The sequence below is a fragment of the Pangasianodon hypophthalmus genome, chromosome 8 (genome assembly GCF_027358585.1).
Source record: "Pangasianodon hypophthalmus isolate fPanHyp1 chromosome 8, fPanHyp1.pri, whole genome shotgun sequence".
NCBI lineage: Eukaryota > Metazoa > Chordata > Actinopteri > Siluriformes > Pangasiidae > Pangasianodon > Pangasianodon hypophthalmus.
The window spans coordinates 7,681,368-7,707,646 of NC_069717.1; the positions used below are offsets into that span (position 1 = coordinate 7,681,368).

Genomic DNA, 26,279 nt, shown 5'->3' on the forward strand with positions numbered 1-26,279 from the left:
GCCCTCTAGCCGCCTGGAGGAGAATGTGTGCAGAAGAGCGGCGCTCTGAGGCGGAGACTGCACCACAGCGCCCTCTAGCCGCCTGGAGGCGAGTGTGTGCAGAAGAGCGGCGCTCTGAGACGGAGACTGCACCACAGCGCCCTCTAGCCGCTTGGTGGCTTCATTGCCGCTCCAAATCATATGCACTTCCTCCGAGTTTTTTCCTCATGATGACCAGTGTTCATTGCCTAGAAGTCTTGCTAAAACGTCAATAATCAAAAATCGAATTGTTTTTGTAGAAAGTAAATGTTTTATTATCACAGGTTCATGATAACAGTGATATGCAGTGAATATCTTCCTGAACATCCAGATAAACAAACATTACAGTCACAAATTTTACAAACATGTCTTTTTCCCCCTGTGGGAGCTTCTCTGAGGAAAATTGGGGAAAATTAGCTAATGTTTAATTCGTTAAACAACACATTTGATACGTGTAATGTAATTAATACCAATGATAATTGTTTGATTTTATCTGTACACTTTTTTTTTTTTTTTCATTCATCTTCAGTAACCGCTCCATCAGGGTTGCAGGGGATCTGGAGCACACACAGGCAATTTAGTTTAGACAATCTGCCTTCCTGTTTTTGGACAGTTGGAGGAAACCAGAGAACCCGGAGGAAACCTGTGTGAGCACAGGGAGAACATGCAAAACTCCGCACACAAGATTGAACCGAACACCCTGAAGCTGTGAGGCAGCAGAACTACCCCGTCCTCCATTGTGCCATCCTGGCTTTCTTCAGGTAAAACAAATAACTTCCTTAATATATTAGAAATGTTGTTTTATTAACTTAGGATTACTGCTTACAAAAATGTTCTGCTTCTTCTCAAGACTCAAACCAGCATTACATCACATAGTCTCAATATCAACACCTTTATTACTTTTCAGCTTACATCTGTCATTTTTAACTTTTCCTCCTTCTTGTACATAATACTTTATTATTACAGTGCACTTCATATAATTAAACGTCCAGCAGTCATGGGCATGCTAACAAGTTGAGGTCCTATTAGGGTGGTTCCTGAGATGTCTACGTACACAGGACAATGGACAATTATCTAGACCCAGAGCTGTTTCTGAACATTTGGAGATCCCCAGTCCAATCAGCACTCATGCTTGCAGAAACTCAGGGCTCTTAATCAATGTCACTAATGGAAAAAGTGGAATTGGGGCATACACCTACATTTTTAGCAAAGATATAAAGAAATTAAGTAAAGAAAAATACATTTGTTTGTAGAAACATGTTTAGACTGATGATCTAATACCTAAGCACATCATTAAACACATTCCTTTTAAAAACTGAATGGTGGGGAAATGTTGACCTCGAAGGAGTACTTTGAGGAAGTCCTTAACACAGGATGTCCTCAAAGTACCTTCAGGAGGCAGTACCATGAATCTGTGGTGTTCTAGAGTATCTCTGTTATGATATCATGTAGGTTACTGTGTCAGTTAGAAACCTTCATAGTAGCAAAGCCACAGAGGTGAAGGAGATTAATCCTGAGATGGTGAAGGCACTGGACAAGGTAGGGGTCATGTGTTTAACATGTCTAACACGCCTCTTCAGTGTTGCATGGAGATCTAGGGCATTGCCCTTGGACTGCAGACTGGGATAGGGATCCCTATTTGAAAGAGAAAAAAAAAAAAGAAAAGTGGACCAGAGGGCATGTCCAATTATAGGAGAATCACATTCCTCAACCTCCCCAGAAAAGTCTATACCAGGGCTCAGGAGAGGATACTGTCCGATTAATGACCCTAGGATTCAGGAGCAACAATCTGGGTTCCACGCAGTGCTCTAGCTCATTACACTTGCACGGCTTTGTGAGGGAGAATGCTAATCCAGTCTGTGTATTTTGTGGATTTGAAGGCATATGACTGTGTTTCTCAACATTTGTTGTGGGATTAAAGGGTATCTGGGTCACTACTATGTGTGATCCAGCCTCTTTATGATTGCACTGAGAGCTGCATCTGCATTCTTGGGAAACATGTGCTTTTCATGAACAGGATATCAAGATGCAGCCAAGGATGAAGAAGTGTCCAGTATGAGGGGCTAGAAGTAACATCCATGTTATTTGCAGACGATGAGCTCTTGGATTTCCAAGATGCACTTGAGCATTTTGCCATAATGAAAATCATCACCTCCAAATCTGAGGCCATAATTCTCCCCCGGAGGAGCATAAGTTGCTCCCTTCAGGTGAGGGAAGAGACCTTTGGAGTCCCTGGTGATGTTTAAGCACCTTGGGATCTTATTCACCAATGATGGAAACAGAGAATGACAAACAGATCAGGTATCGGTATTGGGTGTTGAAGCAGGCGCTCTGTATTCAGTTCTTTTTACCCTCCAATCTATGGCAGCATCTTTACTGAACATTGAATATCCGCCTTCCCAGCACAGATACACTGGTTACTTCTTACATTTATGACGTTGCACCATAGAATAAAAAGCAGTCCAGGAACTTGATACATGCAAATCACCTTGACCCTTTTCAACTTAGATAATGGGCATGTGACATATGAAGAGCAATTTAAGAATCAGAACATGTAAACAAAATGTTTTTCTTTATTTACTTTTCAGAACAACTCATCCAGAATGACCAAGAGAAGAAATAAGCACTAGATTCTGCTGCACATTCTCCAATAAAGCCGAAAATAAAACAAAAACAAAACAAAACAAAAAAAAAAATCCAACAATAGTAGTAGTTGTAATAATAATAATAATATTAATAATACATTAATCAATACCATACATGGAGTTTGTGTGAGCAAGACGAGGACCTAACATTGGTCACCGTGGATACCACCAGCACTAACTCAACGCACCAATAGCAGAAAAGGAAACAAGTCTTATTTAAATAAGTGTTAATCAAAGCTTTGCACTGTCATAAAATGTTTCTAAAACTTCTCTGTTCAACCATATATATTTTTTTTGCATTTTTAGTTCAGTTTTTAGGCTTCCTTTCTTTCTGCATTACTTTATGTCCTCTGAAGTTTTTTTTTTCTTTTAAGTGTATGTCCATGGGAAGGAATGGGTCCTTGGCTGGATTTACTTGTTGCATTGTGTGTGTTCTGCAAGTATGCCGAAGCACGATCAAGTGTGCAAGTGTGTTTTGGTGTCCGCACGGCTGTCCTTGCTGCTTGAAGTTGGTTGAGGGTCACAGCTCGAGGACGCGTAATGCTCCCATTTTACACCAGAGAGCTGACACAGAGACTAATGTAGAGACAGCAGGTGTGTGTTTGCGTGAGTGTGTGAGAGTGGGGGAGCGTGTTGGGATTGGAGGGAAGATTTGAGGGTGCAAGAAAAACAGAGGACAGAGAGAAAAATTTTCATTGCGTGTCTCTTCTGGGTCAGGAGTTGAACATAAAAAGGAGTGTGTGCCTACAAATTGTGGTGGTGTTTATATAAACTATATGTATTAGATTACTTAAGTGTTCATGTATGCATGTATGTGGAGTTTGTCTGTGAGGTGTGTAAGGCACGGCCAGTCTCTGTCAGTCTCTGAGATCCATGCTGGAGCCAAACAGAGCCACCAGCTGCTCTTCATAATGAGCAATGTTCCTCTTCATGATCTCCATACACGGGCCCAGCAAGCGCTCAAATGCCTGCACATCAATCACTGCAAAAAACACACACGCATTAATGCCAAGCATACCGTTTAAGAAATGTCTTAAAGAAACAATTACTGCTTTGACAAAGAATCAGTTATTTGAAATTGCTTGGGTTAGAGGTACAGTAAATATATACAGTTAAACTTAAAACCACAGGAATGTTCATTGTCAGTATATGAAGAAGCAGTCACACACACACATGCACCTCATAGACACTTACCCAAGCATTTAACATCCCCAACGGCGTAAGCTGAGGCAGCCCGTGGTTTGTTGGTGACAAGTGCAAGCTCTCCAAAGTACTGCCCTCTAGTGCAGCGAGCAATTTCTACCTCGGCATTATCCTGTCTGTCTGCTTTTGTCTGAAAAAGAGAAATAATTGTGTCAATTCTTTATTCAACACAGTTCTTCTGTTCCCTCATCAAACCAGTAAACGTATTCTACAAATATAATACCTGGAACTCAATGCTGAACCAACATGCCTTTAAGATTCATGGTGACTTTAAAATAGACATTTTGTGCTTCCTTAATAAAAGAAAAGATGAAAACAAACTTACTTTGCTCTTCATCATGATCTTCACTTCCCCAGATTCAACAACGTAAAAACAGTCTGCTTTATCGCCCTAAAAAACAACAGTCCTGTTCAATTAAACAATACTGAACAAAACATCACCCAGTCAAAGAGATCATAGTGTTTAAAAGCAATAGCACAACTATTCCAATGGCACGTACACAGTATACTAATGCAGATTTTCTTCTGAGAGCAACAAAGGCATGATGTTCAAGCTTGTTTATACAAGTGTACACTTATCACGTACCTGCATGATAATCCTCTCTCCATCCTGAAAAGTCTTCACCCCCAAAACGTCAACAATCTTCATTCTTTCAGACAACTGAGAGAGAGAGAGAGAGAGAAGGAAGCATCATCAAGATGTTAGTAGTACAGTATGCTTTTAATTTGAGGGCATTACAATGGGTCTTATTACAGGTTAATGTACACTAATAATGTATATCAGAAATATGATCAAGTATAATAGACAAAATGATAATTAGCAATATTTTGCTCAATTCTAAAATTACAATTAACATTACTCAAGTCTCAATTCCTACAAAGAGTTTAACAGCACTTCTACCATTTTAAAACAACAGAAAACACAGGTTTTCCTTTCATGCTGTACATAACGCAGCTCTTAATTCTCATTGAACATTAAAAGCTAAATGTGTACACAGACTATAAAAAAAATACATAATTAAATGAATTAGACACCACTGAATCAAAAAATGTAATTGCAAATAAAATGTTTATTTATTCAAGTCTGCATATACATGCATTAAAATCATGTGATGTCTGCATCTTTTTCATATCATTTATAATTTTAAATATTTATTTGTCAGTAACACCATATGGTTAAATTTATGTGTTACTTTAATCCTCTCAGGACTGATTTATCCCTTTAACTAGTGGCTGGAAGTAATTAACTTCAGCCCTGGTCACTCAAGAGGATCACTAGTAGCACAGACTGACGCAAACATTCCCATATAAGGCAATAAAGTAGACCAACTGCTAAATTAACTATAAAAAGAACACAGTCTGTTACACATCAGTTCTGCAGTAGAAACTTTCCATCCTACATTGCATGAGGATTGGATAACAGACCCAGAAGACGACATCAAAGTCAGTTTTATCAGATGTAGCTACACAATACCTGTTTATATACTTGTTTAAGACACGAGCAAACACCAACAACAAATTTCACTGCCTCAACTGAAGAATTTATTATTTACCTCCAGAGATTTGAGGAGTGGCACAGACTCAATGAAGCTCTCATACATCCTCCTCTTCTTCGCATTGTTCTTCACAATCAGCCTACGGAATGTTGCTCGGTCCTGACACACACAAACACACACACACACACACGATAGATAATATTACACATTTTCCTGTTCTAATCAATTCAGATCTCCCAGTTTTGCAGCAACTGGACTTGTTTCATCTAAAGACGTGGCACTTGCTGAATGTCAGTATTAAGTATTGCAGTAATGCTATCAGTATGCAGTATTAAATGATTACAATAATAATTCTAGTCCTCCCTCCACTAGCTTCTATTCACAAACAGTGACCTGAAACAGTATTAGCCATGTTTACATGCAGTCCAGTGATCTGGAAACAGAATCAAAAACCTTCATATGTACACCTACATCTGAACAGATCAAGAGATCGCTAGTTTGAATCCTGACGATGCCACAGCCATCTATGGCCGAGAGCCAAGGGAGCAAAACTAGCCATGCTCTCTGGATTGGAGGGACAGAATACTCCCTCTCCCCGTCAAAGACAGCAACACTCTAGCCAAATGTGGGTGTCTATGAGCTCATGCATATAGAAGATAGCAAATAAAGCTTTCCTCTGAGGGTGTTACACTATCCTGTGATGCAGCATGGGCAGCAGTATGCAGCAGGCTGGTTTCACGTGCATTGGAAACAGCCTTCACTCTCCCGCTTGGTAGCTGTAGTGTAATAGGGGAGAGCTGGCTGGTGATTGGGAAGTGACACGTGACCAAATTGGGGAGAGAAAAAAATGAGTTTGATTACTGTCAATATTGTCAACTTAAATATTAACTGTTAATATTTAACAATAACAGCTTCTTGATTTTTTTTGTTTAATGAGGACAACAGACCTAATTTAACAATTGTTGATAGCACAAACAGGACAGTGCTGAGCTAGCATTAGCTACTTAAGGATTTTGACAGCTTGCAGGCTTTATGTTGTCAAGATAGCACGGACAATAAATGCCGCTTCTTGCATGAAAAATATTTGGTTGGGATTCAGTGTAATAAATACATAAATTAGGATTTTCAGATTGAATTTTTGGACAACTTGCTAGCCCGGGACAAGCAGATTACATATCTAGTCCACATTCGTACTTGACCAGTGGACAAACAGGTTTAGTAAGCTGTTGATACAACTGTCCCCAGTGTATTTTTTTTATTTATTTTTTTTAAACTTTACTTATCCAACAACCCCAAAAAAAAAAATTCTACTTTCACAAAAGAAAACCTAATTTGATAAGCTTGTTTAAATAACTCAGCTGGTTTATATATTTCTCTGTGATGCTAAGCACCATGATGCACTGGAGTGTGTGACTCTTAAATCCTGCCACCTGCTGCACCTCACACACAGATGATGTGGTCAATGTGTTGGTAGGGACTTTTTTTTTTTTTTTTACTAGGCATATTAATTAGCTTTATAAGATGCTAGACAATATTTCCAGAATCAGGAATATGAGGGGAATCGCTGTCTAACCTGAGTAAAATAGAGTAGACTGCAGCACAAACTATAACTTTAATGCCACCACAACATGCAGTCACCTTGGACTTAAACACTTTATCAAATGAAAATGACTTGCAAGACTCAAATAAATGAATTATATTCTTGCACGTAAGGTAAACCTAGTCATTGTGCTTCACTGTGTAACCTTGAGGTTTTGTGTTAGCTAAACGGTGTGTGTTCAACCTGCTATTATAGGCTACACTCAACCAACAATCAAGTTACACTGTAGTATGTCAAGTTCAACTACCCACTTGGTGGTGCTGTAGGTCAGAACTGTGACACAATGACATTATCTCCTTCTCAGACACACACAGACACACACACAGACACACACACAGACACACACACAGACACACACACACAGACACACACACACAGACACACACCAGTCCCCAGAGGGCCCCCTCCTGCTTGGAGATGATGGTAGCAGCACGAGGTGTGTTGTACATAAGCGCCAACTCTCCAAAGCTGCCCTTGTTATCGTACTGACCAACGCAGCAGCCCACGCCATCCTTCTGCACCACAATATCATACACGCCCCTGCAACAGACACAAAACGCCACTTAGCACTGGCACAACACATTTCTCCAAGGTTTAAGTTTGTGATGTTCTGTTGTTCCCATCTGACAAGCACCATTTCAACATGGTCCGGGGTTCAGGTCTAGATATGTAATAGGAACCACAGTTGGGAGAAATGTTCCTGTATTGTTCGAGGGATGTTGGAGTTAGGAATTAGGCTGAGTGGAGAAACAAAGCCCACTCCCACACAGCGTCAGCTGGCAACCATTTCTAAATGTTAATGCATATTAATGAAGGAAAGTTCAGAGAATATCCCATACTTTTCAACCCATCCAAAGGAGAAAGGCAGGAGAAAGTAAAGTGGATGAATTAAGAAATTTGAAAAAAGGTACAGAAAGGAATGAAGTTTATGTCAGAACTAAAGACATGAATTTGATGATTTGATGAGAACTAATCATAATCAAGACCATACTGAGCTTCAAGTGATAAAGGGTGTTTCCATTTATACACTACTATATTCAATCAAAAATTTTTTGGGGACAACGCCCTCTATTTTTTGTATCCATTTGCATTTTTTGCTTAAATATATATTTCCACTCTTTGTAGGAGAAATGACATTAAAAGGAAAAACAGGGTTCTACAGTGCAGAACTGTTACATAAGAATAATAAGAATAAAAAGCATTACAGTTCTAACACAAAATGTTTAAATGGTCCACAAATGGGATAAAATAATCTCTGTGGCTCAGAAGTATGTGTCATTTTTACTTTTTTTTAAAATTTTTTTTATTTTTTTTATACTGCTTTTAAAACCTCTTTGACACACACTTACCTTTCAATGACGTAGAAATTGTCCCCGTCATCTCCCTGATCGATTACGTGTTCTTGTGGCTGCACAAGCACTTCAAACATGGCATCCAGCACTTCTGAAAACTGCTCCTATTAACACCATAGAGGGGGAGGAGTTGAGCATAAGGATGTACATACATTACTTTGTATAAATACTGTGTGTGTGTGTGTGTGTGTGTGTGTATACCTGGTCGAGAGCTTTAAACAGCAGTATGTCTTTGCAAGCCTCCTGTAACCTGCATCTTTGCTCATCTGTTTTTGGGTGAACGACTCTTGGCTCAGAGTCTTCCTCGTCATCAGGGTTAAATGCCTCCGCACACACTGGGAGTAGAATATTAGTGTTAAAAACACAAGACACTCTTAGACAAGTTGTTCTCATAAAGACACAGGAAAAGAGAGGCTAGAAATTCATCTCAGCTCATCTCCTGCCCCTTAACCACTGTTATACCGTGGTAAATGCTAGGAGAACCATTAATGGGGGTGTAGAAGCACATCCTGCTGGACTAATAGCCACAGGGTAGGAGTAGATTAGGTTTACTCTTTCTTGTACTCACGATTTCTGAGTCAGAACAGTGTTTCCCACAGAAAAGAACATACTACCTAGGGGGAGGATGGAGGAGCAGGTGGAGGTGGATAATCTTCCTAACCTTGAATTTCTGCATGAAACTTCAGCTTCATTAAGGCTCATTAATCCTATAGTTTCTGAGCAAATTTCTTCAATTACTTCAGTCAAAGATTTGTCTCAGATAAATAACCATTCACTCTGATAACAAGCCCACTAACTGGACCTAGGGGAGCTTTCACATATGCAGTGTTTAGTCTATTTGAATCAAACCCTGCTGTGTTTTTCATCCCTTGCTGCAGCTCTTTATGCAGGTGACAACACGGTAATCACACTCAGGTGTGGACAAAAACAACTAGGCCGAGTGTGTAAAAGCAGTTTCTGTCCAGTTTTGGGAAGACTCTAGAGCAGTCTGATTGCAGTGGCAATGCAATTTAACTCTGAATCGACTGCAGGAAGTGAACCAAACATGTTGTGTATTATTGGATGTGAGAAGCATTTTTTTGTAAATGTTTTTTTTATCATCTTCCTGCCGATAAAGAGGCGTGCGGGCTAAGAGAGGCTACTCATTAACTGTTGGAGTTCTGGGAAGTTCAAAGCAATCTGAGGCAGCTGTGTCATCAGATATCAAGGCAAACAAGAAGTTAATATTGATTTGGAATACTTTTATCCATCAGTCTCATTCTGGTGAAAATGCGCTGTACGACTACGTTGAAGTGGATCATTCCACTGACCAGTGCAATGGGGGAGCAAGAGTCTTTAAGTATGTCAGTCTATGTCAGATTTATTACTCTATACTTTATTGCTGATGGCTGGTCATGGGCATATGCTTTGAATATAAGGAACTCTGATAGACTGTAGCTCTGCACTATGTATTTGCACATGCAGTTTATCAGCTTTTTTGCCATTCAAAGTTACAAGCTGACAACCGAACTCATGTTACTGACTCCAGGTTTTGATCACGTTACAACCAAAGTAACAAAATATATTGTAATTTTTTTTTTTTTTTTTTTTTTTTTTTAAAGTAAAATACTTTGTTGGCCCACTCAAGTACAACACAGTGTGGGAAACACAGAGCTATTGTACAGGTTATTTACTAAAAACTCTCCTGATATTGTCTGTAAAACTATGTAGTGTAAACCTGACAAACATTCATAGGAAGTGTTTCTTAACTAATATTACAATAACAGAATATCAATCTGCTGGGCAAGACAACAGTAAGCATACTAAAAGGGAGGGGCATAATTACCAAGATACACACTCTTGGGAGAAAATGATAGAGCGAGACCATGTCACTCTCACACACTTTCTAAACTGCATGATTAGGGCAATGACGTCAAGAACTCACCCGACACTCTCCGGTTAAATCTGCTGGGGGGAGGCGCTGTGAGGAGAGAGAGAGAAAGAGAGAAAGAGAGAGAGAGAGAGAGAGAGAGAGTGTGTGTTAATTAAATTTAACTGTCTCTTTGCATTAACACACACACACACACACACACACACACACACACACAGTGTCTCAGCAGTTGTGGTGAATGTAAACATCTTCCACTTGTCTCTGTGGTTACCAGGTAGGCGTGCTGAACTGCCTGCAAGGTCGGTTGAAACCCCTGAATCCAAAAAGTGTAGCAGAGGGTGAGTGTGCAAGATACTGTGCTTGCGCGCACACACACAGACAGAGAGTGAGACATGCCTGTACCAGCCTTGAGGTCTCTCGCTCTTTCTATTCGTCCTTCCACTACACTGTATTTCTCACTGAGCTGTTATAATCTATTAACTCCACAGTGTGAAAGTGAGCCTTAGGAATACTCACCTAACCTTGAGAACACACACACACACACACACACACACACAGTTCTTGTGGGAGTACTGTGGTAAACATCTATGTTGCACCATTTTTCCCCCCTCCATTTTGATCAGAAAGCTAAACGTAACAGTAAAATATATATATATATATTTTACAATGTACTCTTAATTTCTCAGAGAAATTGAGCGAGATTGCAAATTCCTTGTGTGTGTGTGTGTGTGTGTGTAAGCAAGCTTAATTTCTATTTAGCTCTCATTCTATTCTCTCAGGTTATAAGAATTTTTTAAGTAATCATGTGTGAACCTCTGGGGCAGGGCTGCACGATAATGACTAAAATGATAATTACGACTATTTGGCTCAATATTTAAATCAACACAAACATAACAATGACATGGCACTTTTTTTTTTTTTTTTTTTTTATTGTACATTAAAGGCAAATATATAGTTAAAACCTATGAATGGGGATTAATACACCAATTGAAAAAAAAATTAAAAAAATAATGACAACCACTTTAGCTAAAAGTTAGCTAGGCTCAAAATATGGTCACGTTTGTAGTCGTACTTCAGGAAAATTTAGCACATAAAATGATTGTTAACATTCCTAAAGAAGACTATATAAAATGTATTTTTTACACCTTAACCTTGTGTCAAAAAAACCAAAAAGGTTTAGTTGGGTCCAGATTGTTGGACCCGTGAAAAACATTAACGTTAATTTTACCTGAGCGATTCGGCCATTTGTGTGTACACAGATGTCACAAAATGAGGTGCTTCAACCTCACGTGCCTGATGTTGCCATGACAACCAAACACAAGGAAGACCTCTTCATCACCATAACAACACCCCTACCATCCATCAGTCTGGCCGAAGCTGGACAAATGTGCAATACAAAGCAAGGTATACATATGCAAAAGGGCAGATATATAAACACACAAGTCCATAATGCTATTTTTGCAAATGAGATTTTAACATATATTCTCACTTGATGAACTGGACAGCGGCACTATATGGCGAAGAGACAGTTGTCCCTCACACCCCTATGTGAATCGTCCCCAAAATGTTGCCACAAAGTTGGAAGCACACATTTGTATAGAATGTCTTTGTATGCTGTAGCATTAAAATTTCCCTTCACTGGAACTAAGTGGCCCAAACCTGTTCCAGCATGACAATGCCCCTGTGTATGAAGTGAGCTCGATGAAGACATGGTTTGCCAAAATTGGTGTGGAAGAACTTGAGTTGTCTGCACAGAGCCCTGACCTCAACCTCACAGAACACCTTTGGGATGAACTGGATCGCTGACTGCACCCCAGGCCTCCTCACCCAACATCAATGCCTGATCTCACTAATGCTCTTGTGGCTGAATGAACACAAATTCCCACAGCCACGCTCCAAAATCTAATGGAAAGCCTTCCTAGAAGAGTGGAGAATATTATAACAGCAAAGAGGGCACTAAATCTAGAATGGGATGTTCAATAAGCACATATGGGTTTGATGGTCAGGTGTCCACAAACTTTTGGCCATACAGTGTACCTTTTTCTAAACATCAACAATAACGACGATAATAACTTGTGACTGCTCAATCATATTTTATCGACTTGTGGCAGCAGGTTTCCATGGCGTTAATGATTTTTGCTTTCTCTTACCCTTTAAAAATACAGTCCAAAATACCTGCTGCTTTTCGACAAATTCAAGGGTGGTCTGATGGCTTTTTCAATCCAGAAAACATTGCTGTGATTTTACAAGCGGTTTTTTAACCGCTGCTGCATGCCGTATTTGTAGTTTGTGTGTACCCAGAGAAGGTTTCAATACTTCTGACAATTGCAAACTGATGGATGCTTTGGAAGAGACTCTCATAATTTCAATTATGATTTATGGTTATGATTTCATTTCCATCTGTCGTCTACTATCTTCACCGAAAGCCCAACAGACAGAAAAAGACAGCCAATCAAACGAAAGCGTGTGAACACACAGACTGGTTAAACTGATCATTACAATAAAAGTTATCCCCAGTATAAAGCCTCAATTTATATTCCAGTATGCCAACATATTGCGACTGAAGTCTTCTACAAACACATCTATAATCCAGTAATGAGATCGTATCACTTTGTGATGCAGACTTCTGTATCCGGTAGTAAAGGAAGCTGCTGGAAACATCCTGTGGTAAGTCATGGCCACACAGATGCAGGAGTTTTATCAGTGAGGAAGCATGCATACAGACATATGAAGAATGAACACAGTGCAAATTAGGCTTAAGTCTTACCCTAGAATCTTGTAAAAATAAAAGTACCAGACAAAGTTCCTTAGAGGGATGCCATAGAAGAACCATTTTTGGTTCCCTAAAGAGCTTATTATCTTCAGCAGCCGTGGACAAATCCTAAATTTATTAGTTATGCCACCAGGAATGTGCTGCCCAGGTCTATGTTTTTGTTGCTCAGAAACTTATTTGACTAGGCTAAAAATGAGTTACTAATGTAATATGCAAAACAAATGGAAAACTAGCTAGTCCAGTACATTAATACAGACTAAGGGGGAAAAAAAAAAAAGAAGAAAGTTTAAGATCATTATCCTCTTGCTGTAGCATTTTCTGTTTGCTCCCTCGACACAAAGTGAGCAAGTCGTTGGCCAACATTTTGGCTAAAAGCTGGCATGTTCTCTCTTGCACATAAAATATATTATTCAAGTCTGGCTAGCATCTTCATTTTCCCTTGATGTTTTGACTGCATGTAGTAAGCAGGAGAGTTATATGCTTTGCATTGAACTTTATTTTGCTTGGTTACGTCAGTATTTCCACATACCCATGTATTCCTGATTGTGAAAAGGCGTCTGTCATACATGCATGCTAATTAAGCCACCTAGTAAAAGTCAATCTATCATCAGCTACATGACACCACGACAGAAGATGTTGGGATTCAGTAGCTTTCTCTATAGTTATAAACATCACACCACTGTGAAGCACATCAAGTTTTAAACATGCATACAAAATCAAAACTTTTGTTTTGCAAAAGTCAACAAGGAGCAGATTTTGTTTTCTTGTTCTGGTTGTTGTCCACTGGACAACTCTAAATAAAAATCTGATAACCTGGACATGAAATCTGCTTGTCCCGGGCTAATTATTAGTCCAGCCCATTTTAGTCCATTATTCTGTAGCCATTTTTAGTTGTTAAAGTAAACGGAAGAACTATTTTTCCACCACGAAGCCGCTTCCACATTATTTTATATGGTGGAAAAAAATGTTTTAGTTCTCTGTGGCATCAAAATGTTCTTTAAGAAACAAAAAATGCCACTCTCAAAACGAGCTTTTCTACAACGTTTATTTTTAAGAGCGTAGGCTTAAAAATGATTTTGAAGGGAAAATCCCCATTAGCAATGAAAATCCACATGACACTGTCTGCACGCGTTTAATAGTTAGATAGGAATGAAGCAAACAATGATAGCACAAAATAGACAACTGATCTTCATTCTCTTTCGCACGCATGTGAACGTTTCACAATCTGTCTACTTGAATGCCATATCACAAAGTGCACTGGCGTGTACAAGTGCAGACTGAGAAAGAACCTGTTTATGCTTGTGCGAGTCCATCACCTTGATGGAGAACAGGTCTTAAACTCACTCCTCCCTCACCCACGATGCAATGCTCAGTGTCAAAGTGAATGTGGGTCTAATATTTGTGTGTGTGTGTGTGTGTGTGTGTGTGTGTGTGCGTGTGTGTGTGTGCACGCACGCACTAGGGAGAGCGAGAGAAAAAACAGAAAGAAACAAACAAGTGTACGTCATGTGAGACGGCAATCAAACCACAACCAGGGGACTAGAGATTAGTTTTCTTTCTCTCACACACAGACTAGAATTCAAACTGAGTCTCTCTCACACACACAGAAACACTGCTGAGAAAAGTGTAAGGCAGCAGCATGATTAATTACATGTCACATTTCAAACTGCTGCAGCTGAACAATAATGAAGTGCACACACCTTTACAGCTTCTCTCTTCTTGTATAATATTTTATGCCACTGTGTTCTCGTGTCAAACTCCTGAGTAGGCCTACTTTGATTACAACACACACACTTTATTTTTCTAACATGTAAAATGTAAAACATTTGCCCCATGCACTTCTTATTTCTATATTCCAAATTATTTAAGAAATCTCAAAAATGTTTTTGGAAATTGGAATCATTTCGCTTAAAAAAGGTTCTACTTTTCCACTGGATTCTGTTTTTCTCACACTCCTCCTTTTTCCTGCAATCAATCCTGAGGTCCCTATGTCCTCTTTCTCTCTCATGAACTTCCCCAGCCATTCTGTCACACACAGCAGCCCTCCATCATTCCCTCCCCCTTTTCTCTTTCTTTACTGCGTACTAGAGCCATAAAAGGCAGCGTCGTCCTGTAGTGTGCCAATGGATTTAACTCTTTACTGACCAATAGACAAGTTTAACTTCACCCAAGGGTAGATGAGTACAAAAAGGATGTTGCAGTAAAACAAAAACAAGGCCATATAAGACCAACAACATGAAGTGGGAGAGTCTAAAATATTTCACTAACCACTGTGGTACAATTTGAGACAGAATGCGGATCTCTAAACTGAAAAAGGGCATCAGTAAGCAGCTCTTAATGTATGTGTTCAAGGCAAGGTCAGTTCATCTAAATGATATCTTCTGTGTGATTAAACAAGGCCACCATTTGTCTGCTTTATCTGCTCTCTGATTGGACAAGGTTATACCACATCTCTGTGTCTACACGGAACATTTCCGGCTTGAGCGCCTCAAGGACAATCAGATTTAGTAATTTTTCATAATTAAATTTTGCACAATTTAGCTGACTCATACTGTGTGAGAACATCATCGACAACCTCATGTTTTAGTGTAAAAGTAAATGTTCTCCCAGTAGAAAGAGATGAATGTTTAACCAGGTCCAGACGGCTTTTCTCACACCGCCGAAGGTTTAGATTGTATCCTGAACCGCTCTGTCCATCTTTTCGTCAATCCCAATGAGCCCCATCCACTAATCAGATTGTCCAAGACGTCAGAAACAAACCAACAGATGCAGTGTGTATGTGCATGTGTGTGTTTGTGTGTGTGTGTTGGTAAGGGGTTAAGGGATTTAGAAGGAAAAAAAAGAAAAAAAAAGGAGCAGACAAAGAAAGATTTCTCAACTAATTGTGTTAGAACCTAAAAAACAGTTGCTGCAACTGAATGAGATTTAGATAAACTGGATGCACAATCAAGTTAATTTTGTGAATAACTGGTTTTAAGAAATTTCTTCAATATAAATCAGGGTGGATAAATCAATAGCTTGAGAACCCGGGACATGCAAATTTTAGGTCCAAGCTTTCCGTTTTTAAGTTAATAGTTGCCCAGCAGATGTGTAGTTTCAACCATCATCAGCTGAGCTACAATCAGGTTGACAGTAGAATGGCTTTTATTAGGTGGATTAATTAACATGAATGGATGATCTTTTCAGAATCAGGAACACGCATGCATGTGGAAACACTGATGAAACGTTCCAAAAACTCTCCTAGCATAACAGTCATATCGTCAATATCATGCTCTACGTGATCATAAACTTGATCAATTCCCTTGATCAAACCTGTGTTATACCACATTGCTGCTGAATTCTCGAATCGGAAGCTCTAAATTAATTTTCTAACAGCAGCTCTGACAGTAGTTCTGGCTTTAAAGTATCACAGGTTTATATTAATGCACTGGTCCTAAGATGGTATAGTTTCTACAGTAACTGCTAATTCACAGGAACTTGTATGGTGAACACTCACATGATCTTTGCCTAATAATAAACAGATTAAGAAAATGTGTTTTTAACAAAGAAAAGGGTATAAATGTTCTGTTAAAAATGTTCTGTTTATTTAGCATTTATGGAAGGAGTCTTCAGTGTCAGAGTTTGTAGCAGTCTGTAAGTTTTCTGTAAGTATTCAGGACAGAAGAGTTTGTGCTTTGCAAATTCTTGGCAAAAACGATACGCCACATTTTTTGTCTTATTAACTTCAAACCAGAGGGAAAAAAATAGAGAGGCTGGGGAATTAATGACTGTCTATAGCTGCAATAATGTAAGTGTAAATACAAATTGTGATGGCAAACTGCTGTGGTATAAGAGGAATAACACACTTCAGGATGTACTGTTATAGAAAAATAATCCACTTCAGGTGGTAATGGTTCGCTGCTTCACGTTGGGCCACATCGCACCCCCCCTGCTTGATTATTTTCCTATAACAGTATAGCCCATTGTGTCATTCCTGACGTAATGCTTTTTGGCCTTGTCAGATTTTGGGTAACTGAAACATGGGACCAGGCAGCACACGGGAGTTTCAAACTAGTCCAGTGGTCTAGCTAATAAATTTATCATTTGTCCATCTCAGATAAATGAAGCTCATTTTCACTTTTCTTTTCAGCACTTTTTTCACCTTCATAAATAAATTCTATCATGATTTGTGTAATAATATTTTCTAGCTATCTTCTGCCTAATTCACCAGAAACAAAACATCGAAAAACATTCCAACCTTTCTGCTGAAGCAGATTTGGATTTATTTTCATTTGCAGTTGTTTTTCGCCTTTGAGTCGTTAACAGGCATCATTTTAACTGAAGCCATCTCTTTAAAGAGTTGCATAGTTCATTCAGATGGAGACTAAAGGGTCAAACTGACGTTTAAGTCACTGTCGGCTGTGCCAGAGACAGTACACTTTTGTTACTTCGAAAGTAGCATGAAATTAAATCAGTGGCTTCGACACACAAAAAGCCCAAATATCCCTTTTAGATGGAAAGAAAACAGCATTAACAAACCATCACTGTGCAAGCTTCTGTCCAAAAGGGTTATCTGAGCATCTTATGTGGCTTTGTAAAGAAAGAATTGGTTTATTACCAAAAAAAAAAAAAAATTGATATATTTTTGGTCATACACCTCTTTAGGTCAACCATTAATTATTTATAGTTTTTGGACACTGAATATTTTTAATCTATTTTGTGATATGCTTGGCCAGTTGCCCGTGACCACTTAATGTCAAACCCTGCGTAGATGAATATAACGTTTCAACAATGGAGCATAAACGTAGCAGCCTTTCCCTATCCTGTAAGCACTGACCTTACCACTAAGCTTTGTGGAAATACAACCCTGAACTAAAGTTTATTTTAGAGTGACCTATACGGGCCCATACCCTTAACATTTTTGCAAACACTCATTCATTACGTTCATTATAAACCAACTTGAAAAATTCTCCGTCAGTACACAATATAAACCTTTGTTATAAACAGAGCGCTTCACTCAGCCGTAGTAAAAAACAACCCGCACTCTCACACTTAATCACTGTCTCATTGTTACAATCTCTTTCAGCATGATGCTATTTCGCAGATGAAACTCATGATGCTACCAAAGCAGCCAGAATGCAGGCTCTGAACTGAGACACGAGTGTGTGAAAGACAAATAACGATGGGTGAGTTTGTCCTCTCTTCCTCATTCTACTGTTGCTAAAGACAGAAAACAGGGAAGTACCAAAGTCCAGATTATTATCCTGGCCTGACAAAAGAATGATGCGAGCACACATGCACACGCACACGCGCACACACGCAGGTAATAATAAAGAATAAAGAATAATATATTCTGGATAGCAATACAGTTACAACAGAACTGCACAAAAATGGGATTACAGTCACAGTCTCGATTAGTTTCTCAATGACATCAAAATCAAGAACAGCGTCGATTCTGCATTTGCACTCAGGCAAAGCCATTGCAACAAAACAGTCCCACTACTTCCCCTTATTAACTGTGACAATCACAACTGTACAACACATGAGTCTACAGAAGAAAAAAAAGGAGAAACAACGTTGTAAAGCTAAGCCATGTGTGAAGTTTTCAAATGCCCTAAACCCCTGCTTGTAGTCAGAAGGAACAAATTTGTCCCAAACAAATATTTAATATCACGTTCTGATTTTAAATTCACATTCACTAAACAAACAGTGACTAAGCTTAAATGTATAAAATGAATGAATACGGAGTCATGGCTACACATATGGTCCCACTCAAAACTTGGCAGTGGCACACATTTAATCAAGATCGTATTTACAAGATCGTAGAGGCTTATGAGTCACACTCAGCAGAACAGATATGGTCTGCCACAGTTAATTATTTAACTAGCTGTTAATATTGCAAGTTTCATTTTAGCTTTAGGAGGACACAGTGCTCATGGGATCCTAATATGATTAAAGTTTTATACTACATAGCAGAATATTGCATTACAAATGTGCCAGAAGGTCAGTAATTTAAAATGCAAACAAGCCATCATATCACAGCTATCTGCTAGGAACATGTAGCTACCACGCTCTGTTAACATAATGTAAGAATTTAATAAATAAATATATATATATATATATCATTCCTTGCAAAACTGGTCAAAGAATCATTTTCTCATCTGAACTGTCAGCTTACCAAAAAAAAAAAAAAAAAAAATCGTGATTCATATTTCATTAGGAAATCATTAAGCCCTGATTCAGGTAAATACTTTTCAAACATTTGTGACAAAAGTAAAATGAACTGTAAATCAGGAGCCATCACTGCTGAAGTCTCATGCAATGGCAAGTAATATGTTCAACTCCAAAAGAGCAAGGAAAAGAAGGGAAAAAAAAAAAAAAAATCACGTGACAAACGCTATAACACTATGAATGAGTGATAGGTGTTATTTAGCCTTCCTGGATGGACTAGCCGTTCCAGCCCCTTGTGACATTAAGTGAGAATTAGGACATGACGTCACAGCAGTTTGTGCTGACTTCTTCACAAAGCACTTCATTAGGTAAAGGTATCTCTTAAAATACAAGCAATTAGTGTGTACACTTGGGAACATAACCACACAGACACTGCAGAGTTGATCCTGCCCTGCTTCTTCTTTGTCTACAGTCTCACCATCCACTTCGGGGGCAAGACAGATGAGTGTCCCAGACGCACGTGTCAAAATGACACTGTACAGCAGAGACAGTGTTAACGCACTGCAGAACAGAGACAGCGGAAAACAATGACAGATTCAATTATTCCACTGGCAGCAGCTTTGCCATTAATCAGCATAATTGACAAAACAAAGCAATGCTTGTGTATGATATTGCAGAAGTATTTTCCCCTCACACCGCTATTTCCTTTCCTTTACAATGAAAGAGATGACAACATAGACCTGATCGTACACCAGCAAATCTTGGAGAATCCCAACAATTTTTTCAAACTGAGTCTAAGAGCAATGATGGACAATAAGTCTGAAATTATTCTGTTATATTCTGATTTACTCAACATTTTGGACAATATCAGTTTACACCAGAGTGTATACATTATTAGACAAATGCAACTGCAGAAAAAAAAAAGGAGTTTTTAAATTTAAAGTTTCCACAAGCTTTTGGTCATATAGTGTATTTATTAAGAAGAGATGGTGTTTGTTAGAAACATGTTAGTTAAAAACATATCACTTAAAACAGTGTGCTGAAGATCTCGCTTTCATCAATAGTTTTTGTAATTTAGGCCTAGCTGATTAAATTGATAAAATTATTGTTGAAATCCATAAGGCAGTGTATTTTATTTATGATTTCACAAATCAAAACAAAATGTTGCATATTGCAGTAACACAGTGATCCTCACTGCCAGCCCCTCAGCTCAATAATGGCTGGACCTCAGTCTCTTGGAAACAATAAATGCAGCAATTTTCTCTATTCTTAATTTTCAATATGATCCCATTATGTCTGATTATCTGTCCATTATTGTTTCAAGAAAAAAGGGTTATTTTCTCAGCTTATATTTGTGGTAATCAATCACTGGCTACAGATGTAGTGGATTGAGATTAGGCCGAAAAGCGTTGGAGTATTCCTTTAAACCAGTGCTTCTCATGCTTTCCCTGATTTATTTATTTATTTATTTTTTAAACAGGAAATCTTAATCCACCATTATCCATTATTATATTCTTATGGGGTTCTTCAAAAACAAGTCAACCTATAAATAATGCCACTTTGACCTAATGTGTTCTGTGAAAAACTCTAGGGCTCCATTAAATAGGCAGAATATTACTGTACTTATTTTAATAATGAGCCTAATATCTGAATGGTTGCATTATATTCATAAAATAAAATATAACTTTTATAATATAACATATACATTTTTATATATTACATTAAATAAAATTTATTTTACAGTTAAAGTGGTCCCTGACTACAAGAAGTTTGAGAACCCCTGCTTTTGAGAAGAACCCCACTTGACTTGACTTGACTTGACTTTAAACCAGTGCCCTGGATATGAAATCAGGAAAGGACCATGTAACAGTTTACTCCATTAAGCTGCTTCTGTTAAACATTTCTGTGCCGATTCTGCTAAAAGAAATGACCAAAATTCTCTCACAGTTAAAAAAAGCACAATGTTGTGACAGCTGAAGCTCAACTAATGAAATCCACATTGCCTGACATGGTACAAGGAACCTGAAGAGGGAAAACAAAGTGTTTCTTGAATTAAAATGGTGAGAAAAGTGGTCTCCTTGTGGGTTCCAGAAAAAAAGAAAACCAGATACTCTCTTTTAACTTTTATTGTTGCTGTAAAAACAACAGATTTGAAAGATACTGACAGGAGTTTCATCATTTTCAATTATTTATTATGTAATTAAAAGATATCTCTTGTTTAAACTGGGTCAGGGAGTCTAGACCATTCCACTCCAAGTTAACTTTTAAAAATAAAAGAGCTGCATATCCCTCTAAAGACAGGAACTACATCACACTGCATCACAGTTACCACCAAGCACACTGTTCTGCATGTATGTGTGAATGAAAGAGACACACATACGCACCAGCGTGCACATACTGTACACATTCTGTAGCTCGTCTCTGCATTTGTCAAGTGTTTTACACGAAACCTACCCAGAGGGGCTTCCTGCTTGAAAGGCCCTTCCCAGGATTTACCTTTTTCTAGATTATTTGGATCTTTTTGTTGTCTAAAACCAGTTTAAACCAGTTTAAACTGGTTTTAGGTTTTGTTTTTAAGATTATTACTTGTCATACTGTATGAGATGATTTCAATAAAATCTTGGCAGAATTCTACAGACTGTGCAGTAATGTGTCCTCCGTGTCAGATTATATGAAGCTCAACAGACTTGCGTTTAAAGAAATTTCTACGCTCTGTTTACATCATTAATCAGCGTGATCTGGGATCATGCACAAAATGTCACTTAAACAGAACGTGAGCTTGTAGTAGTAAGAATGTTTTTATTCTGTCCATTAGCCTTTCCATTTTGCCATTGCCATCATTGTCTCATGATTTGTGTCTTCCTATGCTGTCCTACTTTAGACGAAGGATGTAGCGGGGATCCCGACCAAAGAATTTCTGAGTCAGCATAATTGGGCCAAAATAAACAACTTTATGCTGGAGTGTTCTTGGTTATTAAAGGACTGTAAAGTCCACCAACGTGTGTGTGATTTTAGGTTTTACAAATAAACAGACAAGCAAAACAAGACTACAGTTCCCATGAAGAAATCTTTGAATGTTAGATCACCACAATGTCCAGTACAGCTTATATCAGAAACTTGGATTTACTTGTACATGGACAGTTTGTGTTCACAAAATTCCATCTTTAAGCTCTCAAAAGCTCTCTGCTGGCAAAGATCTGTTCAAAAATGCTCTGCATATTTGTTGAGCTCTAACCGCTTCAGGCAACAAGGTCAAGAGTCCCCATATGCAAAACTAAGTGCAGAATGACTGCAGTTACACATTTCCAACTTTAAATTTAGAACCTAATTCTTGAGTTCACACAATACTGAGAACTAAAGGGAAATAAGACTAGAAAACAGGCTTGCTGTTACTACAGAGAATTTAAGAAGTCTCCAGTTAAGAAGATTTGATTTGAGATGTGCCTTACAAACACCTTTAACACACTACTCCAAATGATCTACATCACATTTTAATTATAACACAAGCCAACATTGCAAATTGACTGCATGTCAAACAGAGCTATAACAATTTCCACCACTCCCACACGAATAGTTCAGCTGCTATGGTGCAGGTGACCCATGATCATTCCATCCTCCGTTCCAAGGTTCACCACTGGCTTATCTCAACTACCCTGCCTGGGCACAAGACAAATCCATATTGCTGGACTAAGCAGAAATCTCATTTACAGCCATACTGTAAACCATTTATTGTACCTCAATTATGGCTATAGTGCTCTGACTGAAACCGGTACTAAAACTGGTACTGATAATCCAAAGTACCAACACCATCACCGTTCACCAAACCTGTATGAACTAGCTGCAAAACATTTTCCTTTACATAGGATTCAAATTTAAATGCTAAAGACAATGTGAAACCGAAATTCGATCAGGTTTTCTTCCACAAAATGATGTATTTCCAAGTGAAACAAAATAATTGTGTGTTTTTTACAATCGACTTTGATCTGCATATAAAAAGTGGGCATTTCAATATGTTTTTGATGACTGGTTATTTTTTTTAATCCTTCCAGTGAATATCACATCATATATATGTATATATAAAACCATGACTTTTAAGAGATCAGTATAGATAAATCAATCATCTGACTGAGAACAGTAGCTAATAACAAAAAATTGTGAGTTTTGATTTCGTTTTGTCTTTAAAGTAAGCACTAGCATTGAAAAAAGTACCATAACCTATTCAGGAACATGCACATATTAGATAATAGTTCACATGATTGTAATACGATTAAGAGATTTACCCCTGCATGACAACAATCCGCTTGCTATTCTGTCACTCCTATTATCTTAACACTCATGCTAATTGCCAAAAAGTTACAACACCATAATAAGGTTGGGAATAAAACAATGCGTTTAAAAATCAGCCCAAAACTACATGTGCAGTGTATCAGAACAGTTCTCTTTATGCAAAACAATTTCAGACCAATCATGACATTTACGATTTTCACACATTCAACACGGCTATAGTGTATGAATATAATAAAAGGATTAAATGCTGAAAGCTTGAATGTACGATTAATTACATTTTGTCATTTTATCATCATGAAATGTGTGTGAGCTGATGATGTCAGTGGGTTCTGTGTGCTTTAAGGATGTATCCCTTGGTGACACGTTGTGCTGTCTCTATGACAACTCAAACATGGCAGCTAGTTATAATAGAACAATGAGACCTATATTGGAAAACGTCTAATCTGACGTCAAACGTGATGAAGAAAACAGACGAAAGTTATAGAACAATGAGACCTATATTGGAGAATGTCTAATCTGACGTCAAACATGATGGAAAAAAAAAAAAACAGATGAAAATTGAAAAGAAAAGTCATAAAGCAACTCTAACAATAGTGCATCATTTCTGTTACAAACTCATTTTGCCCAAACATCATTATATTAATAACGAACGAGCTAGACGTCTTTACAAAAGTGCTACTTGTGGCAAGTTTGTCTTTTATGAGGATCTTTGACATTATTTGCTAAACTAACATGTAAGGAATAAAACACGACGGGGTGTGCAGTTAAAGAAAATAAATTATTTTCATACAGCAGCAGCAGAGAGCAAAGAGCTTTATTTCCCTTATACCATAGCGATTACAATTTACTTATTTAAGATTGACAACTCATACATTTTAAACATTTATAGTTAGATTTAAGCTTTGGGACATTCCATTCCTGAATGTTACCAATAAATATTAACAATAATACATTTTTAATTTATTATTAGCTATAGAGTGTATAGAAGTCACTGTGAATTAGTTGTCGCTATAGAAACAATAACATATAAGAAAGAGTATATTAATATAGGCTTCTGATTTGAATACAGCCAGCACTGCTGTCAGAGTTACACATTTATAAATTACATAAAAAGTAGATAAGCATTAGACTTTGTAATTTGGTTTATGGTAAATCACCACCTCTTCATAGTAAAATAATTGCCTGATCTTTAGACATGATTATCCCTATTCTTTTTCTACTTCTTAACAAATTTCCTGCTTACAAATGACATAAATGAATACCTGACTCAGTTTCAAACTAATTTTCTGAGTGTACGTAAAGGAAAGGACTTCCAGATGTTTCCACTCCGGGATACCTCATTAGTAAATGTTTCGGTTTAGTCGAAAATGGCGCAAACAGGAAAAGTCGCTTTCTGATTGACTGCTAAGCCCCAACTGTTGAAGGCAGGCCACCAGCCATGTTCATTTAATTGGATTTTTACTGCCCATTTCATGCACCAAGTGGGTTATGCTACCTAAATGTCTTTTATTTAAGAAAAAAAAGCCTCTCAAAAGAACCCATGAGTCAGAAAAAGAAAACTTTTTATTATTTTTTTCCTGGGTGCTCATTTCAAGATTTTTGGTTTTGAGTGTACACTAAAGCTGCATCATTAACTTCTTACTTTATTTGTCCTTTAAATGACTTCAAAAAAACCATTTAGACTAAACAGACTAAAAAGAAATCCAAACACTAATTTATTAACTCTACTTCAAATCTAATAGCTGATGTTTCTCAAAGTTGATTATTGCTTTAAAGAACAGAGTTGGATGAATAAGTACGATGAACTACTAGTTTTTAATTCGCTCCTCAACGGACAAGCAGATTCAACAACCAGAACAAGAAAAGCAAATTACTCCCAACTGACTTTCTCAAAACAGTTATTCCCCTAGCAAATGGAAAAAAGTTTTTACTTGCTATGTAGCTAAATTTAATCAACATGGTCATAGTTTCCGTCAGATGCAGAAGGTTTCAGAGAGAAATTAACGGTGCTTGTCTATGTGTTTAACATCTCTATACTGCTGCACAGTAACAAATGTGTCCCAGAATAGCTAGCATGAAATTACTAAACATTTTTAGCCAATGTGGAAACCTACTGGAGCGGGATGACGTGCCATCTAGATGATGTATCTCCTAGTTTAATCTCCTAGTTGGACATAAGGTATGCAGGCGAGTATACAAACACTCACGCTTGTGTTTCCGCCACCTCCGTACACATGCACACAGTCACACATCGATCAGAAACCAGGGCTAAAAAAGCTGTGGCCCCGTTCACATTGGGCATTAACATGCATCCTGGGCAATGAAACAGTCGATCTGTTGGTCCTTTGTTGGTCCATGCATTGTGACGCATTCACGTTCACACTGCATATGTGATGCGGCCACATTCATCCCGGACCACCTCCGAATGTGGTTAGAGTGATTTGATCACCCAGGATGCATGTTAATCCCAGAAGTGAACAAGGCCTATATTGTTTTTTCCCTTGTTTAAAAATACTCTGATGTGTAAAAGGTTAAATGCTTTTTGTACCAGAGTAGCATGAGGCAACTGATGAAGATACTCTCAATGGTGTAAACTGCTGAAAATTCTGGGCAACAGTCCAAAGTTCCTGAGTCTTCTCAGGAATTACAGCTACAGTCTGCCATCCAGACAAAGTGGGAGCTGTTATATTATGAGAAGAGCTTTTAATTGACGTGAACACCATCCACAAGCAAATGATCTGAACGCGCTCTCATGAGCATGCCAGCTAGTTAGGTGGCGAAAGTATTTCATACTAACTTGGTATATATCTGTATTATTGTGTGTAGTCTTGACGAACAACATGCAGGTAGGAATTTCATTGCACTGCAGTGCACATGACAACAAA

The 26,279-nt window shown here is 38.1% G+C and overlaps 1 protein-coding gene and 1 long non-coding RNA gene across 2 annotated transcripts in view; one reads left to right on the forward strand and one right to left on the reverse strand.

The window, feature by feature from the left end:
* The first annotated feature begins 92 nt into the window (after positions 1 to 92).
* LOC113526371 (uncharacterized) lies at positions 93 to 2,720 on the forward strand. The gene is made up of 3 exons (XR_008302183.1): positions 93 to 281; positions 632 to 779; positions 2,607 to 2,720. It is a non-coding gene; the product is annotated as an uncharacterized LOC113526371 (long non-coding RNA).
* prkar2aa (protein kinase, cAMP-dependent, regulatory, type II, alpha A) overlaps positions 2,574 to 26,279 on the reverse strand; it is a 28,023-nt gene continuing 4,317 nt past the window's right edge. The window contains exons 2-10 of the mRNA XM_026913331.3: positions 10,239 to 10,274; positions 8,516 to 8,649; positions 8,312 to 8,418; positions 7,349 to 7,502; positions 5,420 to 5,521; positions 4,453 to 4,527; positions 4,192 to 4,257; positions 3,858 to 3,996; positions 2,574 to 3,645 (exon numbers count right to left, since the gene is read on the reverse strand). Coding sequence (XP_026769132.1) covers positions 3,521 to 3,645; positions 3,858 to 3,996; positions 4,192 to 4,257; positions 4,453 to 4,527; positions 5,420 to 5,521; positions 7,349 to 7,502; positions 8,312 to 8,418; positions 8,516 to 8,649; positions 10,239 to 10,274 — 938 coding nt within the window. The 3' untranslated portion in view covers positions 2,574 to 3,520. The remainder of the gene's footprint in view (positions 3,646 to 3,857; positions 3,997 to 4,191; positions 4,258 to 4,452; positions 4,528 to 5,419; positions 5,522 to 7,348; positions 7,503 to 8,311; positions 8,419 to 8,515; positions 8,650 to 10,238; positions 10,275 to 26,279) is intronic.